This window comes from Ochotona princeps, chromosome 22, assembly GCF_030435755.1.
Source record: "Ochotona princeps isolate mOchPri1 chromosome 22, mOchPri1.hap1, whole genome shotgun sequence".
NCBI classification, from domain to species: domain Eukaryota; kingdom Metazoa; phylum Chordata; class Mammalia; order Lagomorpha; family Ochotonidae; genus Ochotona; species Ochotona princeps.
This window is the reverse complement of record NC_080853.1, coordinates 35,690,662-35,707,672: the sequence shown is the minus strand read 5'-3', so window position 1 is coordinate 35,707,672 and position 17,011 is coordinate 35,690,662. Positions and strand designations below refer to the sequence as shown.

At 50.3% G+C, this 17,011-nt stretch overlaps 2 protein-coding genes across 2 annotated transcripts in view; both read right to left on the bottom strand.

The window, feature by feature from the left end:
* LOC101535390 (cystatin-9-like) overlaps positions 1 to 17,011 on the bottom strand; it is a 269,014-nt gene that overhangs the window by 35,629 nt on the left and 216,374 nt on the right. The window lies entirely within an intron of this gene.
* CST3 (cystatin C) lies at positions 1,952 to 4,213 on the bottom strand. Its single transcript, XM_058679502.1, has 3 exons — positions 3,880 to 4,213; positions 2,948 to 3,061; positions 1,952 to 2,273 (listed from the first exon to the last, which is right to left on the bottom strand). Exons 1-3 carry the CDS (start codon positions 4,114 to 4,116, stop codon positions 2,190 to 2,192), a joined length of 435 nt encoding a protein of 144 aa, XP_058535485.1. The 5' UTR covers positions 4,117 to 4,213; the 3' UTR covers positions 1,952 to 2,189.

The following is a 17,011-nucleotide window of genomic DNA, read 5'->3' as shown; positions in this document are numbered from 1 at the left end:
ATTTCCCACAACCTGGTTGAGGACTGCTGTCTGCATGGATTTCAAAGGTGTTTTGCCCCTAAATAAACTTGGCATGCTACTTTTCCATGACCTTTCTGAAGTTCCCCAGGGTGCGCATGCCCAGGGACCCTCCCAGAGCCATCACTGTCCCCTCCCGGGATGCGCATGCCCAGGGACCCTCCCAGAGCCATTACTGCTGCCCCCGGGGGTGCACATGTGCCGCAAGCTGGAGTCTAGGGCATTCTGAGAGACGTGGGGTGTCCCAACTGGCGTCTTCATTGTTAGGGAAAATATCCACTCTAAACACCTTGAGAAAACCAAACAAAGATTAAAAAAAAAAAAAAAAAGAGTGACTACTTTACTAAAGTGTCGTAGTTGGCAAAAAAAAGTGGGAACAAGAAAAGGAGTCAGCCAGACTGAAGAAACTGACGTGACGCTATAGGGAACTGCTGCAAGATTATGGCTCCTTGAAGCAGGATCTGGAAGTTTCCCAGACTTTTAAGATGATCACTTATTTGCTTGAAAGGCAGAGATAGACAGTCAAAACTCTGGCACCTGCTGGGCCCCTGCCCTGGTGCTTCTGACAGCAGGGGTAGGCCCAGCCAAAGCCAGGAGCCCAGAACCCAGTCCAGAGCTCCCCTGCGGTGGCAGTGAGAGTCCCAAGGCACCACCTGCGGCCTCCCAGTGTGTGTCAGCAGGATGCTGGAGGTAGAAGTGAGACCAGGCACAAAGCGAACATGTCAAGTGGCTGCTTAGAACCCCTGCGCCAACCATCGGCCCCTGCGATAATCCTTAAGTAGACCGTCCACCTTCTGGCGGGTCTTGTGTTGTTCTCCGTATCTCAGGGCGAGCCTGTGGCAGTCCAGGAAGCCCAGCTTCACTGCGTGTGGCTGTTCTGGAGCCTTCCCCATCACACACACAGACACAAACGGAGCTTCAAACAAACTCCAGTACAAGATACACTCTCTCTCTCTCTCTCTTTTTTTAATCTGGAAGTGAGAGCTACGGAGATGGAGATTCCATGTGCTGGTTTATTCCCCAAATGACCGCATCAGCCAGTGCCGGGTCAAGCAAAAGCCTGAAGCATTCCATCCGGGTCTGCCGCACGGGTGGCCAGGATGTGAGTTCTTGGGCCATCTGCCACTGTTCTCACAGATGCATTAGCAGGGAGCTAGATTGGAAGCGGAGCAGCTGGGACATGAACTGGCAGTCACCTGGGATACTGGTGTCATGGGCAGTGGCTTTACCCGTGGTCCCACAGCACCAGCCCCATGTGCGTGACCTTTTAATCCCATTTCCTCACATGCTTTCTGGAGTCCCCTCAAACACATTCAGCCTTGATTTCCACACACGTACTTAGGTCTCTGGTGACAAGTCAGAGTAACTCAGCACCCATTCACCTGTTCTCTTGGAAACTCAATCTCCCTGTAAACATGAATGGGATCCGCTATCTGGCTGAGTCTCCACACAGGCCTGGTCCCAGACCCTGGGCGCCACCCCCACAGCTCCTGCAGCTCAAGGCCTGGGTTCCCAGCTCCTCGTTGCTCTAACATGCCCTGGATCTCTGACACCCACCACGGTGGCAGCACAGGTCCCTGCTGAGATCTCCACCAGCAGCTGGAACAGGGCGCAGCGACCAGTGTTTGCGGTGGGTGGGATAATGGGGACACTGGCTCTAATGACTGTACTGGGGGGGTGAGTGTGCTGGCAGGTCTCACGATAAGGTGGGCTGCTCCAAAGATGGTGTCTGGCTGCACGGGCCAGACACCAGTTCACCGGTGACGCTCTATCTGCCACCTTCCCCGCTCCCCACATACCTGTAAGCTGACAGAGCCCCCCCCAACCTGGACTGCGGACCTCCCCAGCCACACGCTGAGACAAGCCTTCCCTCCAAAGCAGCTTCTCCCGGGCATTTTGGTTCAGGAAGTAACAAAAGGCCGACCAACACAGCTAGAGCTGATGCTATTGTTTATTCAGTGCAGTTGAGGCAGCACACATGCGCCCCATGGCAACGCACTTGGTAAGCCAGAAAAGATGAGAAGAAGGGTGGAGCCACTCAGCTCTTCAAAACCTGCCTTGTCCAGCCTGCCAGTGGGGCCAGGGGCGCCTGTGGATGAGGGGGTGGGCACTGGGAGCAAGGGTGGGCACTGGGTGGGGCAGCAGGCGAGGACAGGGCTGCCCCAGATCCCCTAGGCATTCTGGCAGCGGGAATTCAACATGGAGATCTTGTTCATCCAGGGCACACTGTAGATCTCAAAGGAGCACAGCAGTCTCTGTGAACGGAAGAGACAGGTGGCTGATGATGCACGCAGATGCTCATGCAGATGACCAAGGTGTGGGAGGCCCCGGGTGGTGGGGGGACTCCATGGAAAGGGGGCAGCCTCGGTCCTTCCTCTCCCCCCGACCCCCGCCTAGCAGCACCCTCTGCAAGGCTGCCCAGGGTCCTAGGAGCAGGCCGGCTCTAGGAGAGGTGCAGAGGGCAGATCCCAGAGGGCTGAAGGCGGTGGCAAGGGGCTAGCTGTTCTCCCCACCAAATCAACCTTGCAAGCGCTGGCCAGGACCACAGAAAGAGCAGGTAGAGGAATGAGACGGGGGGGGGGGGGGGGGGGGGGGCAGCCTCAGGGCGCTGAGCGGCTCCTGAGCTCTCCTCCTCCCAGTCTGCTCAGCGGGGCTGTGAGCAGGTGGCCAGGGCTGGGATCACATGCAGCTCCCTTCTCTCTTCCTGGCAGCACTCCTGCAGCTGCTTCCCCCAGTCCCGCAGATAAGCAGCCCTGCCCTCCCAGTACCCCAATTCCCAGGCTGGGCCCCCTCAGCAATCCCAGTGCACCACACGCACCCATTCCCCGATGCCCCTCCACACACAACACACACACCCCTGTGCGTAGCCCACCTCTCCCCAGCCCAGCACTGCATGTCTGGGTCTCTCCCTTCCCCAACTGCCACATACCCTCTGCATCTCAGGCTGCTCGTGGAAGGGACAGTCGGCCAAGTTGGGCTGCGATTTGGTGCACGTGGTGCGGCCCAGCTCTACATCCAAGTAGTATTTCACACCAGCAACGATCTGCATGTGTGCAAAGAGCAAGAATCACCAACACTCCCCATGGGTTCACACACACAAACACACACACACAGAGTCACTCTGTTGCTGGCCCGGGGAACCCCTGGGTTCCTCTCTCAGTCATTCTGGTGCCGGCCCGGGGAGCCCCTGCAAGTACAAACAGAAGCGGGGACAGTTTGGGAAAAGGGCCCTGTTGCTGCGCACCATTAGAATGGAAGGCAAGCAGGGTGCGGGCTGACTTTGACAAGTGGCCTTTAAAAAGGTAGAGGGAGCCCTTGTTTTCAGACAGTGCACCCCGGGGCGTTTTACTCTCAAAATGTAAACAAGTGGGAGGTGGGATGGATCCAGGAGAAAGATCTTCAGTAGTACTCTGCAACATTTTGACCACTGTCTGCCTTGTAAATTCGAAATGAAGTCAGATTACAAAGCTCTTGAAACTATTTAGGGGCAGGCTTGGAGGACACAGTAGTTAAGGGTCGTTTTTCTTCCTATACCCAGGGTGAGCCCCGTTGCTCACCAGGCTAGGGGTAAAGGACTCAGCAGGACAGGACAGAGGAAAAGCCTGACCCCGCGGCGCCTCCCGATGCCGAGCGCGTGGACGCAGATTAAGACGCCAAGCGCCGGCTTTGCTTGCCAGGCAGGATTCCAGAGCGGGCCGGGTCGGGTCGGACAGGGGCCGCCCGGGGACACGCCGGGAGAGCGCGCGGCGAGCGCAGGCGCGCGCACCCCGGGCGGCTCCCTGGACTTTGGGCCCCGCAGCGGAGGCGCAGGGGGCCGCTGGCTGTTCCCGCCCGCCCCAGGCCCGGGCGGCCAGCACGCACCTGCCTGCGGGCGCGCACAACCTGCACCGCGCGGCTGTGGTACGCGTCGTTGCTCCCCTTGTTGTACTCGCTGATCGCGAAGCCCACGGCGCGCTGGACGCCCTCCTCGTTCACGTCCACGTCCTCCACGCCACCCAGCCGGCGCGGCCCTTGTCTGGCGCCGGCTGCGGGGCTCACGACCAGGCTCACGGCCAGGGCGGCCAGCAGGAGCAGAGGGACGCTCAAGGATCTCGCCATGCTTCGATCGGACACGCACCTACGGCTGGAGCTGAAGCTGCCTCGGGCACAACAGCTCGTAGGACTGAGGCGACAGTGCTTTTATGCGGTGGGGACTCCGGTCCTCCCCCTGCAACCCCGGCCCCGCCCGGCCCCGCCCGGCCCGCCTCTTCCGGGCTTCCCCGCCCGTCCAAAGCGAGCGTCCCTCCCCTCCTCCCGAGGCCAACCCCTTTCCTGTCCCTTTACTTCCCCCGGAGCGCCCGGATCTTAGGGCCAAGCTACCCGGGGGTGAGGGGCTTTTGCGTTTTCTCAGGGGTCCCGGGAAGAGCGAGTCTGAACTCTGTTCTGTTCTGTGCTGGACTCAGGGAGAAAAGAAAGGGGCTGTGGGTTCTCTTTAAGGCCCCGTAGCCCTAAATAAGCAAATCTTTGGCGAGCTCGGACTCTGGGCCAGGCCGTCTAGAAGCTGGCGCTCCAGGGGTGCGGAGGGGGTGGCTGAAAAGCGCTGCCGGCGCTGCTTCTTGTTGACTGCTTAGAAAACATCACCCGGATTTATTTATTTTAAAGTTTGTTTATTTTTCTACAATACCGATTTATAAACGTGGGGGAGCAATCATCTCCCTACAACCTCTCTCATCACTGATCTCCGAGGTACTACAATAACATAGTCATTCATTGCAGTTACGGGTTGACTTTATGATGCATAAATGTGTCATGGTGTGGCAGGTAATGGAAAAGGGAGAAAATGTAATAACATAAAATTACAAATAATAGTAGGGAGCTTACTGTAATTCCTGAGTAAGGATGCATTCATTATTCCCCACTGTGCAAATTTCCCTTGTAGAGTTTGTAGTGTTTTTTTCCTCCTTTGGTGGTCTATGTATTGTCACATATAAGCAAGAAGGCATGATGTTCTTTGTCGGACGGTGGCCCAAGCCCTTAGATGCCTCCTGCTGGTTTCCAAGGGAGCAGGACTGGAGGCAGAGAAGTGGTGACATACCAGGGATCTGAAAGGGGATGTGCAGGGTGTGGCTTAGCCAGCTCCCCGACCATGCCGGCCCGACCTGATTTCCAAAATCACCTGAGAGAGGTATAATCTCAGGCACGCACAGGCTCACACTGCCTGCACCTCCATGGCTGCTCCTTCTGCTCTGCTGTGGCCACACCATCCCCGCAGGGCTGTTCTGCTCGTTCCTGACCCTCTCATAACCAGCATCGTGGGGGGGGGGGGGGACATGGGCCTGCCTGCCTCTTTTCTCCTGCCACCCCCTCCCCAGTTTTGTTAGCCTCATTGCTGATTAAGAGGCTGCGGGCGGCTGGGTGTCCTGGGTGGTCACGTAGACGCCCACAGCTGGGAGAAGGTGCAGGCCTGAGCATGAGTGGAGACGCTGGCAGTGTTTCTGGAATGCATGGTTGACTTCCTTCCTTCCTTTCCTTAGCTCCACCCTTTGTGCCTGAAAATGACCACACGGCAAATGATGCGTGTGATGATGGTAGACTTTTCTGGAAACTCCAGGAGGCCCCTGGTCTCTTGGCTTGCGCCATGGGAAAAGTGAGACCATGACCACCAGCAAAAGCCCAGGGGTGATTCCGGGGCTGGTGACAGGTGGGCTGCATGAGCTGAGATCTGTCAGGCAGTGACTATATTGCTAGTGAATCTATATTCCAGGTTACCTCCTGCAGCCTGCTTACCATTCACTAATGCCATAGCTGAGTTGCGGGGCCAGCTGGCATAACGCTGGCATTGGTCACTCAATAAACAGGACTGAGCAGGAGGCTTTGCTGGTTGGCTAAGAGAGAGTGGCGATGGACAAGGTGTGGGAAGGAGGGCCTCACTGGCCAGTGTGTTCAGAGTACAGTGGTTAACTCTGATCCAGGGAGATTGGTCTGGTCTGTATCTTTCCTGAGCAGTAGGCAGTATAAGGAGAGAACGTTGTATAGAGTGTATTTTACTTAAACAAACAAACGAACAAAAAACCGCCTTTATTTTTATTTGAAAATAGAGTTATAGAGAAGAGATCTTTCTAGAGAGATCTTTCATCAGCTGGTTCACCATCCCATCTCCCACATGGGAACAGTAGCCCAACCATTTGACCATCCTCTGCTGCTTTCTCAGTCACATTAGCAGGGAGTTAGATTGGAAGAGGAACCACCGGAACTAAAAGTTCTACTTCCTGGGGACACTTTGCTGTTACAAAGCCAATATCTCAGTTACGCCCTGCTAGTAGAAACTAAAAGTCAGGCTGGAACTCAGAGGCTCCCATGAGTGGCTTTGGCCAACTCTTGCCAAATGAATCAGACTCCCAAATCAACCAGCTTCCCCGTCTTCTACCTGAGTTTGTAAAACTAACACCATGGTTCCTGCAAGACAATCCAGGGTGGAAAGCAGCAGCCCACAGGACCAGTACAAGCCACTGCCTGCACTGACGGCCCAAAGTTGCCTTCTGTGGAGTTGCTGGAGGGACAGCAGGCCTGAGAGCTCCTGCCCCAGTGCCACAGAGAGGCAGGCAGTACCCGCTGCAGGTGCCTCTGGGGGGAAGCAGCAGTGAGAACAGTAGCTTGGTGCGGGGGAGGATTTGGGTGAGTCCAAGGGAAAGTGCTGGAAGGTCCTTGGTGAGCCAGGCTTGCCTCTGGCCAGTAGGCACTCTGTGGAATTGCAGGGGATCTGGTGACAAAAGGGATGTGTAACGTGGAGGTTGTTCCTGGGAGGCTGGTCACACCTGGCTCTAGCATCACACAGCCCACTGAGGACATAGCGCAGCTGAAGGTGAGGCCTCCCCTGGCAGACAACCTACAGAGGTCTTCAGGGAAGGGGCTGGCTTGGGAAGGACATCATAGCCAATGCAGGGAGGGCTGGTCTTCAGGGGCCCAAGTGAGACAGGAAGAAGTTGCTTGTTCACTGGGCCCAAAGCAGTCACTGACAGTGAGCAGCGACTTCCGGGGGTTCTGGTTAAAGTGCTTTTGTTTGGTGGCACTGGAAGGCAGTGGTCAATGAAGGCGCCGTTACCCCCTTGGCTTGTATTCTGATAGTTGGGTTTGATGTCACTCGGCATGTAGAAGATGGCAGTTTGAAAGAAGCACCGACATCATCAAGTCTGATCTGTTTTGCAGAAGTACCCACAGCCCATTAACCTGGAGCCTTGGTGTGTGCCTGGGGCCGCTGCTGAAGTGGCTCAGGTATGTTGGGGAGAGACCACCTGCTTGGCTTAACGATCTTTCTTGAGCACAGAAATTAGAACTGCAAGGGGCAGTCCTCTTCACCCCTTAGAGTTCTAGCCTGAATTTCAGCTTCTACTTAGCAGGGAATAACTGGGATTGGGTTTGTAACAGGAATGTGTCCCCAGACGTAGAGGTTGGAAATAAAAACATAAAATAAAGGGCCTGGCACAGTAGCCTAGTGGCTAAAATCCTCACCTTGCATGCACTGGGATCCCATATGAGCGGTGCCAGTTCGTATCCTGACTTCCAGTTCCCTTCCAGCTCCCTGCTTGTGGCCTGTGAAAGTAGTTGAGGATGGCCCAAAGTCATGGCACCCTGCACCCACATGGGAGCCTAAGAGAAAGCTCCAGGCTCCTAGCTTCAGGTAGGCTCAGCTCCAGCCATTGTGGCCACTTGGGGAGTAAACCAGTGGATGGAAGTTCTTTATCTCTCCTCTTTGTAAATCTGAGTTGCCAATAAATATAAGCCTTTAAAAAATGATAATACCCAGAATATGATATTTCCGTGTACTGGGGAATGATGTTCCACCTTAAGAGGCTGGCCAGTGAGTTAAGCCACTGCTTGCACTGCCAGGTATCCCATATCAGCACTGGTGTCAGTACTGGCGTCTCCACTTTGGATCCAGTTCCCTGCCAGTGAAGCTGGGAAAACAGCAAAACATGACCCACAGGAGAGACCTCATGGAGTTTTGGGCTCCAGACTTTGGCCTGGTGCCATCCTGACTCCTGTAGCCATCTGAGCAGTGAACCAGTGGACAGAAGCTCGAGCTCTCTGTCTCTCTCTCTCTTGCCAATATGCCATTCAGATCAATGAAACAAGCATTTTAAAAAGAAAGACGTTCTGATGCATGCTGCCACTGGATGGGACTCGGGCTACATGGAAGAAACCAACACAAAAGCACAGACACTTTAACCTACAGCAAGAGGCAGGAAGGAAATGGATGGGGCCAGGGAAGACGGAGGAAGGGGGTACAGATCACGCGACGGCCCCCAGCCATCCATAGAAAGGTCTGTGCTCCCTCCCCGGCATACCTGAGCCACTTCAGCAGCCACTCCAACGTGAAAAAGGCTCCACTCCAGAGCTACTGAATCACAGAGTGCCCCCATCCCACCCTTCTTCTGTCTGGGAGCAGCTCTCTGTCCTGGAGTATCTTACCTTGTGATGTCATCACTCGTCACGGCTGTCACTTCTTTCCTTGTAAAGTTATTTCTTGTGAAGTCATGTCTCACAGTGTCATCTCATCTTCTCACATGATGCCCTTTTTTAAAAAAAGATTTATTTTATTTTCATTACAAAGTCAGATATACAGAGAGGAGAGACAGAGCGGAAGATCTTCCATCTGATGATTCACTCCCCAAGTGAGCCACAACGGCCGGTGCTGCGATGATCCGAAGCCGGGAACCAGGAACCTCCTCCAGGTCTTCCGCACAGGCACAGGGTCCCAAAGCCCTGGGCCGTCCTCAACCACTTTCCCAGGCCACAAGCAGGGAGCTGGATGGGAAGTGGAGCTGCCTGGCTTAGAACCTGCGCCCACATGGGATCCCGGGGCATCCAAGGTGAGGACCCCAGGCACTAGGCCACGCCGTCAGGCCCCATGATACCTTTTCTTACCTTGTGGTAAAATTTCTTGTGCAGTCATCTCCTTTTGATATCATCTCCGACTTGGGATGTCACCTCTGACCCTGGAATGTCATCTCTGCGCTTGAGCTAATTAAGCTCAGTTTTCAAGACTCAGGTCGTTTCCTGTATGACAACATCCTCTCCTGCCTGTCTTCAGGATCCCCAGCAAGGAAGCACGCCCAGGAGCGAATGGTTCAAAGGTCAGCAAAATGGCCACCCCTTTCTGAGCAAGCTTCCAGCCTCTCCCAGGGCAACCCATCCTTGTGAATTCTGACTCACAGCAAGGCCAAGCAGTGGGATTGCTGGACTACCTGGTTTTTGGGTTTTGGTGTTTTTAAGGAACCTCGGTACTGTTTTCAGGAATGACTTGTGATTTACATTCCCACTGACACTGGTTCCCCTTCGCTGCCTTGTTAGCTTTGTGTTGTGGGTTCCAGCCAGTATCTCATTGTGGTTTGATTTTCATTTCCCTGACGATGCATCAAGGGGAGCATTTTAAATAATACTTCTTGCCCATCAGGGCATCAGAAAGAATCTGCACTTGCATGTGTATTGCCCCATTAGTTGCAGTAGCGGAGCTACAGAACCACGTAAGTGGCCATCGATGGAAGAAGAGTGGATAACGAAAATGGTGTGGGGCCAGCATCATGACGTAACCAGTAAAGCTACCACATGCAGTGCCAGTATCCCAGTTTGAGTCCCAGTCGCTCCACTTCTGACCCAGCTTCCTGCTAATGCACCTGGGACAAAGGATGGCCCACCTGCTTGGGCTTCTGCACCCAGGTAGAAGACCTAGACGAAGTTCCCAGTTCCTGGCCTCAGACCTGCCCAGCTCTAAACATTGTGGCCATTTGGGGAATGAGACAACAAATGAAAGATTCTCTCTCTCTCTCTTTCTGTAAATCTGTCTTTCAAATAAATAAGTAAGTCTGTTTTTAAAATAAAGAAAGAAAATGTAGTGTAAGTACAGGATGGAGTGTTCTTCAGCCATACAAAAGAAAGGCCTGTCATCTGAAAAGATGGAACTAGAACACATCTAGGGTAAGTAAAATCATCCCGACACAGAAAAATACATACTGCATGTCCTCACTCACATAGGGAGGTTTGGAAATTTTTTTTTTTAAGTGAAGAATGTCCAATAATGGCTAGGTTACCAGAGTCCGGGGAGGTAGGGGGAGAGGGGCTAGAGGGAGATTGGAAAACAGGTGCTGGAGTATGGTGAGACAGGAAGACTAAGTGTTAGTGCTCTACAGCACAGGAGGTGGGCCACAGCTTAGGACTATTTATTACGCATTCTATACAGATCTGGAACATCGGGGCCAATGCGGCGGCTTGGCTGGCTGTCATCCACCTGTAGCACCAGCATGGCATATGGGCACTGGATGATGTCCCAGCTGCTCCACTGCCAATCCAAATCTCTGCCTATGGCCTGGGAAACCAGCAGATGATGACCAAGTCCTTGGGTTCCCGTACCACATGGGAGACCCAGAAGAAGCTCCTGGATCCCAGATTCAGACTGGCCCAGCTCTGGCCATTAAAGCCATTTGGGGAGTGAACCAAATAGATGGAAGGGGTGTGTGTGTGTGTGTGTGTGTGTATCCTTCTGTATCTCTCTGTAATTCTTTCAAGTAAAAACAAATAAACTATTTACAAAGGGTCCAGAAGATAAGGCCCCCAAGCATTCCAACACGAAGAAAGGAGAAAGAAATGCTAATTGCCCTGTACTGATCACCACACCTTGCAGACATGTCCCCAGTGACCTCACTGCACCACATACATATGAGTGCTATAGGCTGATTGAAAAGGAAACAACAATAAATGTTGCAGACCCTGTCCACTGCCACCCTGGGCCCCTGTGTCCACTGCCCTGTCCATTGGGCACTTGCAGGGAAGGTCAGCCCATCCACTCTTGGCCTGGGCACAAGCCTGTGGTCCTGGCTTAGCAAGGAAGTGAAAGAGGGAAGAAACAGATGGGTCCAAGCGGGGTGGGGGGCAGAGATGTGTCCCTATCTCTGAAAGAAGAACTGAAAGAAGAATGAGGCATAGGTTCTCTGGACTGGCCCAGGTCTTTATGCCACTTTGTAAGGGACTGTGTGTTTAGCCAGCTGCAAACCAAGGCCTAGACCACACACGGGTCCTGCTCTCAGCGGCACAGCCTCTGCCAGTGCTTCCCAGCTGCCGTGTCTTCCACACCTGACAATGCTGGTGAGCTCTCAAGTCTCTGGCCTCTGAATTGATTAACAATAAAACCCTTTCTCTCCCCCCTTTCTGTTCCCAAAAAGAGAAATTTAAATTCTGGAAGGCATGGAGCTTGCACTTAGTCAAGGAGGAACTCCAGATCCAGCGCTGAAAACTCAGTCTGCATAAGAAAGCAGAGTTCACAGGGAACCAAGCAGTATCTCCTAACATCAGTCCCCTGTTTTCATCAGCTCCAGGACAGGCTCACCACACACACCACTGATCTCACCATTGAATGTGTATTCTCTGCACACTTTTTTTGTTCTTGAAGTCCCAATGCAAAAATTTAGATGTGTTTTGTAACTGAGTTAGCTTAGTGGCTAACTGGAACTTGAATTTCCTTAATGCCCCTGAGAAGCACAAATCAGATGAAACGTGCGTAAATGAGTATGTGAAAGTGTTGCAATTGGCAGTGATAACCCCTGGTAACTGACATCGGTCATTGTAATTAGCGATCAGCCCAGCGATTTGCGAGCTGTCTGCTGCCCTGTGATTGGCGAGGCACACACTTGGCTCCCAGGTGCACAGGTTCTAACTTTGGGAGCATGTAGTTTCACAACGTATCTAGCTCTTTTCCCAGTTCCCTGAAGAGCTTCCTCCTTGCCTTTCCAGACACCTGGCCTGTTGTCCATCTCTGGTGCACTTCCCACTTCCACCAAAGATGAACAGCCTTGATCTGGTTTCCCTTTCTGTCTAGATGAGTGTGTGCAATAAACCTGTCTTCCTCAAACTCTGTTTTGATATCCATACAAATGGAGTGATGCCTCCCAGGGTGGTTTGGACCTTGAATGAAGAGGAACGCAAAGCAGGTTGTGGCACAGCACATGGCAATTGCAGAAGATGCTAAGCTGTTCGTCTTCCTTCCCTATCCTCCATTCCAGCCTCCTCCTTCCTTCCCAGCCTGTCTCCATCCAGCTTATCCCAACTTTCCACACCTGCTCTGTCTTCTGCTGCTCACAACCTCCATCGCCACAGATGAATCTAATGAAGTATATTTAATATCTTCCTCAAATATTTTAAGGTATGGGGTTTCTCTGCGACTCTATTCTATCAGGGATTTATTCAAATCAAAATTTGAAAAAATTTAGATTAGCAATTCCCATTCATGAACATTTTTATGTATAAGTCGATTAAAACAGACCACACAGCTTGTCACATAGACATGTACACATATAACAGTAGCTCACATTACAGGACAATAATGTACTTTCAGTAATAGTTTTTTAAAATTTCAGTGTTTTAAAATTATCAATGGTTTATAATTACATCATGCTCTTATGAACCTAAATAAGGACAGTCCTTTCAGTTGGAACCTGTAGCTTAGGGTTTTAACTTCAGCTTTATCTGCAATGAATGCAACAGGTCTGCTGGAACCTAGAAGATGAAGCATCCGTGGTCAGAATCATAAAAAAACAACCAGCAAGCAAGCATCCATGGTCAGAATCATAAAAAAAACAACCAGCAAGCAGAGACATCTGTCTATTTCACACAGCACTGGAACCACCTGGAGAATTTTACACACACTTGGACATTTTAGGCCTCCAGGCCTTTCTCATTAGGATAACAATGGTGACTAATAATACAACAGGATCATTAGGCTTCAGTAATGCGTGGACATTTGTACCAGTAGCAGCTTGTTAATGTTAACATTTCGTTATTATAACCTATAGTGTGTACCACTTCACATCTTGGCAGTACCTTTGATTTAATGCAAATAGCCTAACCAACAGTCATCTCTACAAAATGAGAGATACATCTTTAACACTTGCAGGATGCCTCGCCGGAAATACCAAAGTCTGCAAATTTGAAAATTTTGAGCTTTTATAGGACAGTCTAGGATGCCAAGAATGCTTAAATATCAGGTTGGAAGAGGCACAACATAAATCCATTGATAATTGACACAAACTGATCACTCAAATACTTCCAACGAGTATACAATTTTTGCTGTTCTTAAACAAAGAGAACTCAAGGAAAAACAGAGAACACAAAGATTTCCTCAACAAGACACAAAAACTATATATTGGGCTTGTCACCAAAACAAACAAAAATCCTTGGATAAGAGCTAGTGCATTGGTTTGTCTCATACCTTGAAGCAACTTACGAATCAGAATTGAAACTTACTGAAAGTAGCTAGAAGATATAGTTACCAATAATATGGAAATCACTTAAAAGGAGATGTTAAAGCTGTGTTGCTTTAATGGAGGATCAGATTTTTAATTCCAGGTACCAATGATAAATATCTAGAAAATGCTGCAAGCAATATGATCAATTATACTGCACATCCTTTAATGATTTTCTATTTTCCTATGGGACAAAATATCTTACAAACAATGCTTTTTGTAGATAGGAACTCATGTGATTATCCCACAACATGGAACAGTTTTACAGTTAGAAGATATCCTGACCAGTTAACATAGGCACTAATATACAATAGCCACTTTTGAAACTTTACCAAAGATCTTTGTAACCATGCAAATATTCACTCACTTTAATGGAACACACAAGCTCACATGCAGAATTTGCTTCTCCTTTTGAAAACAAGTGTAAGTATGAACAGTGACATTAGGGCAACAAATTATAGCATATTTACAACGTGTACTTTGCATGATCTAAATTAACCCAAATGACCCTCAGATCATCCAAGTGGAGCCTCATTCTTTGAGAGTTCCAGGGATCCTTCTGGAAACCCCGAAGTCGGTTTAGAACTTTGAAGAATTCAGTGGTCCAAATAATTTGATCAAAATGAAGTACATTTAACTGTGCCTGTTAACAAACACTAGAGGCCAGATCTGATCGGAGTTAGAATAATATTAGAAACGGGTAGATAGCTAACTTTCTAAAGACCCGGTAAACAATAAAAAGCACAGAAAACCTTTCAAGACATAAGAATGCTCATTGCTGGTCAGCTGCAGTAGCACAGAAAAGCCTTGCTTCAACATGTGGACCCATTGTTTATAACAGATAAATCATGAGACAAAAAGGTATAGAATCACATACTCTTATAGTCATGGGGCCAGAGGAACTTGCAGCAAAGAGGGAAAAAAGTATCCCAGGTTAAAAAGGATTAATGGATTCAAACCTCTACCGAGCTGGGGTGAGGAGTCCAGTCTGGCCAGGTGTTAACTAGCAACATTCCCTTTTGTCCTGAAGATCAACAACCAAGCAGAGGCAAAATGAGCTACTGTCTCAAGCTAAATATTTCTGACGGTGCCTGCAAGCGTGCAGCCAAGAGAATGGCTAAAAGCAAGACCGAACAGGGAAGGACCAAGGTGAATTCAGAAAGCCAGCTGTGTGGTCCTCCATTGAGAGAGGATTGGTGGAGCAGTAAAATTAACGCAATCAAGCGATGCAAAGAGGGCCCATTTAGGCTAATTCTTTCCATCCACTAGTTCAGAAGCAGAACAAGCAGTGATGTAGAAAAAGAATCAGGCATTTTCTCTTTAAGTTCTGGTGCTCACAGGAATACCCGCGTCTAAGGTGGCACCCCAAGGGGATGCCTCTGTTCAGTTTCCTTTACCAACAGCATGCTAGAACTGGGACTCTGCCTGGTAGTTTCAGAACAGCACATGGAGGGAGGCTGAAATGAGAGGCTAAAAACAGAAGCGTCCCCTAGTTCTTGTATCTCCTGAGTTTGAGACTACTGCCAGCCTGTGGCATCCAGACATTCACTGAAGCCCACAGGGTAAGGAGGAAGGTGAGGGTAAAATCAGCACTTGTCACCCACTGGAGCTCAACCTTCCACGCCTTTGGGCGGTATTTGTCAGAATCACACGTGCAGGGAGTGATCAGTTCCTGTTACCAGCCCCTTGCTAGTATTGGGCCTTTGCCTGGTCAAATATATCCTGGTTTTACTAACCTTGAGTCAACAACAAGCCTGATGTTAACAATGAGCCTGCGGTTGGAGAGAGAATGTTAATCCTGGCTACTGCTTAGATTGGCAGTTTAGGTGGAAGAACTGATTAAGGGTCACTAAGCTTGTCTGACAACCGAATCCAAAAAGACACCTTGGAGGAAAAGGAGACACTGGGGATCCTGCCTGAGGACCTAACTGCATAAGTTTAAATCACCTACTGAGGAACCTAGTTAGGAAGTCCACCTGCCTATAGAAGGATTATTTAAGCCCTCTTACAGACCTAACAAGATATTTAGCAAATACTGGCTAGTAAAAACTCAAAACCTGAATCCACAGGAATTGAAGAGATTTACTGGTAGTGAGAAAACCCTTTTGGGAGTGTTTAGCAGAAAGAGAAATTGAGGGGTTGTCAGGGTCTGGGGCAGGTTGGGGATTCATTGAGGCACGCAGCACAACGCTCATGGCCTCACTGTGAACTGTACCCAATCTGATCTCCCAAATTGATCTCTGTGGAAGGAAGGATGGAGCCAGATTTCAGCCCAACACCCTGATGGGCTATCAGAGTCTGGGATACAGTCAAGGAACCTCCCCAAAAACGTCAGAGAGTAGCCCTGACTTGCGATGGGCTCAATCCACAAAAGGAAACTGAGTTTGGACAGGACCAACATTCCTAGAGCTGATAGGAGAACTGCAAGGGGTGGGATCTTCCACTTCCATGGAGATTCTGGAAGGAAGGTCCTAAGCACTAGGAGTCCAAGACTCAACCGCTGTCCGCTATAGAAAGTGCTTCACAGCCCCCTGCCCATGCAGGCTCGTTAGAGGGATTTTCAGGAAACACCAGGGAGTTCCTTGGCCAGAATCCTTAATCATCCCATGCCCTTCTTTCCATCCTTCATAAGGAGCCGATCTGCTAAAAAGTGTTTCACAGTGACCTGCCCAGGCAGGCTCGTTAGGGACTAGAATCCAGCCGGGAGACTTTCAGAACATGCCAGGAGCGTCCTGGCCAAGATCTTCTCCCTGTTCTTCCTGAGGTGCTGATCCATGGGAGGAGAAAGATTAGAACAGTGCCCCAGCTCCAGGGAACTGATCCCGCCACACCAGCAAGCCTGGCTCCCGAGTCTTGAGGCCAGCAGGCACAGTAATCACTTTTAACTGGCAGACAGGAACCTGGTGTTTTCTGAGAGTTACTAATTGTGGGTAACAAGGGTCTCCAAAAAAGAGAAGCTAAAAAAGTCCACTTGCTCACCATCCAACGAGATAATAGGATGCTGGCTGGTTGATCCAGGTATCACTGGTAATGTCCGAGTCACAACACCAAGTCTGTTGGCAAGGAATTCGATGTGAAACGCAGCAGCAACCTTATTTCTTGACTCACACGAAAGAATTTTCATGCAGACAACTCTAGTTTGCAAAGCAGGATTTACTTAGGAATGGAAGAAATAGGACTCCTATCACTACGACATGAGGGGACTCAGAGGGAGGAAAAATTCAAGGTAATGACGGAAATGGCGTCTTATGCAGCATCTCAGGGAGGGGGTTCAGTGAGTCACCCCAGGACAGAAAGAAAAACAAAAACCTCACTCACAGTGGGCAGCAATGTCTACCAACCTCACCCAGAAATGAGAGCTGAGCCTGGTGGCTTCCTGCTCCCATCCCGAAGACAAGCTGAAAACGAAAGCACCATTCCTTTGACGTTGACCCAGACTGGAGATCAGTGTGGGCCGGTCACCTTGCTATTGATATGACAACAGCCCTAAGAGATGGCAATTGGTCTGTTGATCCTGTCCCTTTGTTCCCTTGCAGAAGGAGAAGTGCTCCAGGGAGGGTATGGAAACTGGGGAAAGCATCCTTTTTGTTGTTGTTGTTGTTTTACACCTTCAAGGATGATTTTTACCAGGGACTCTAACTGCTTACTGTCCAGGCTGACTCCTCACACTATGAAACACCAAGGCATAATTTTTAAAAAATTATTTGAACTACCTTCTCATT

What these genes read in the sequence shown, in the direction of transcription:
- CST3 (XM_058679502.1), bottom strand. Translation starts at nt 4,116, where the DNA reads ATGGCGAGATCCTTGAGCGTCCCTCTGCTCCTGCTGGCCGCCCTGGCC. An exon ending in TTGTGCGCGCCCGCAGGCAG is followed by an intron (nt 3,062 to 3,879) that starts GTGCGTGCTGGC and finishes GCACACATGCAG; the next exon opens with ATCGTTGCTGGTGTGAAATA. An exon ending in AGCAGCCTGAGATGCAGAGG is followed by an intron (nt 2,274 to 2,947) that starts GTATGTGGCAGT and finishes TTCCGTTCACAG; the next exon opens with AGACTGCTGTGCTCCTTTGA.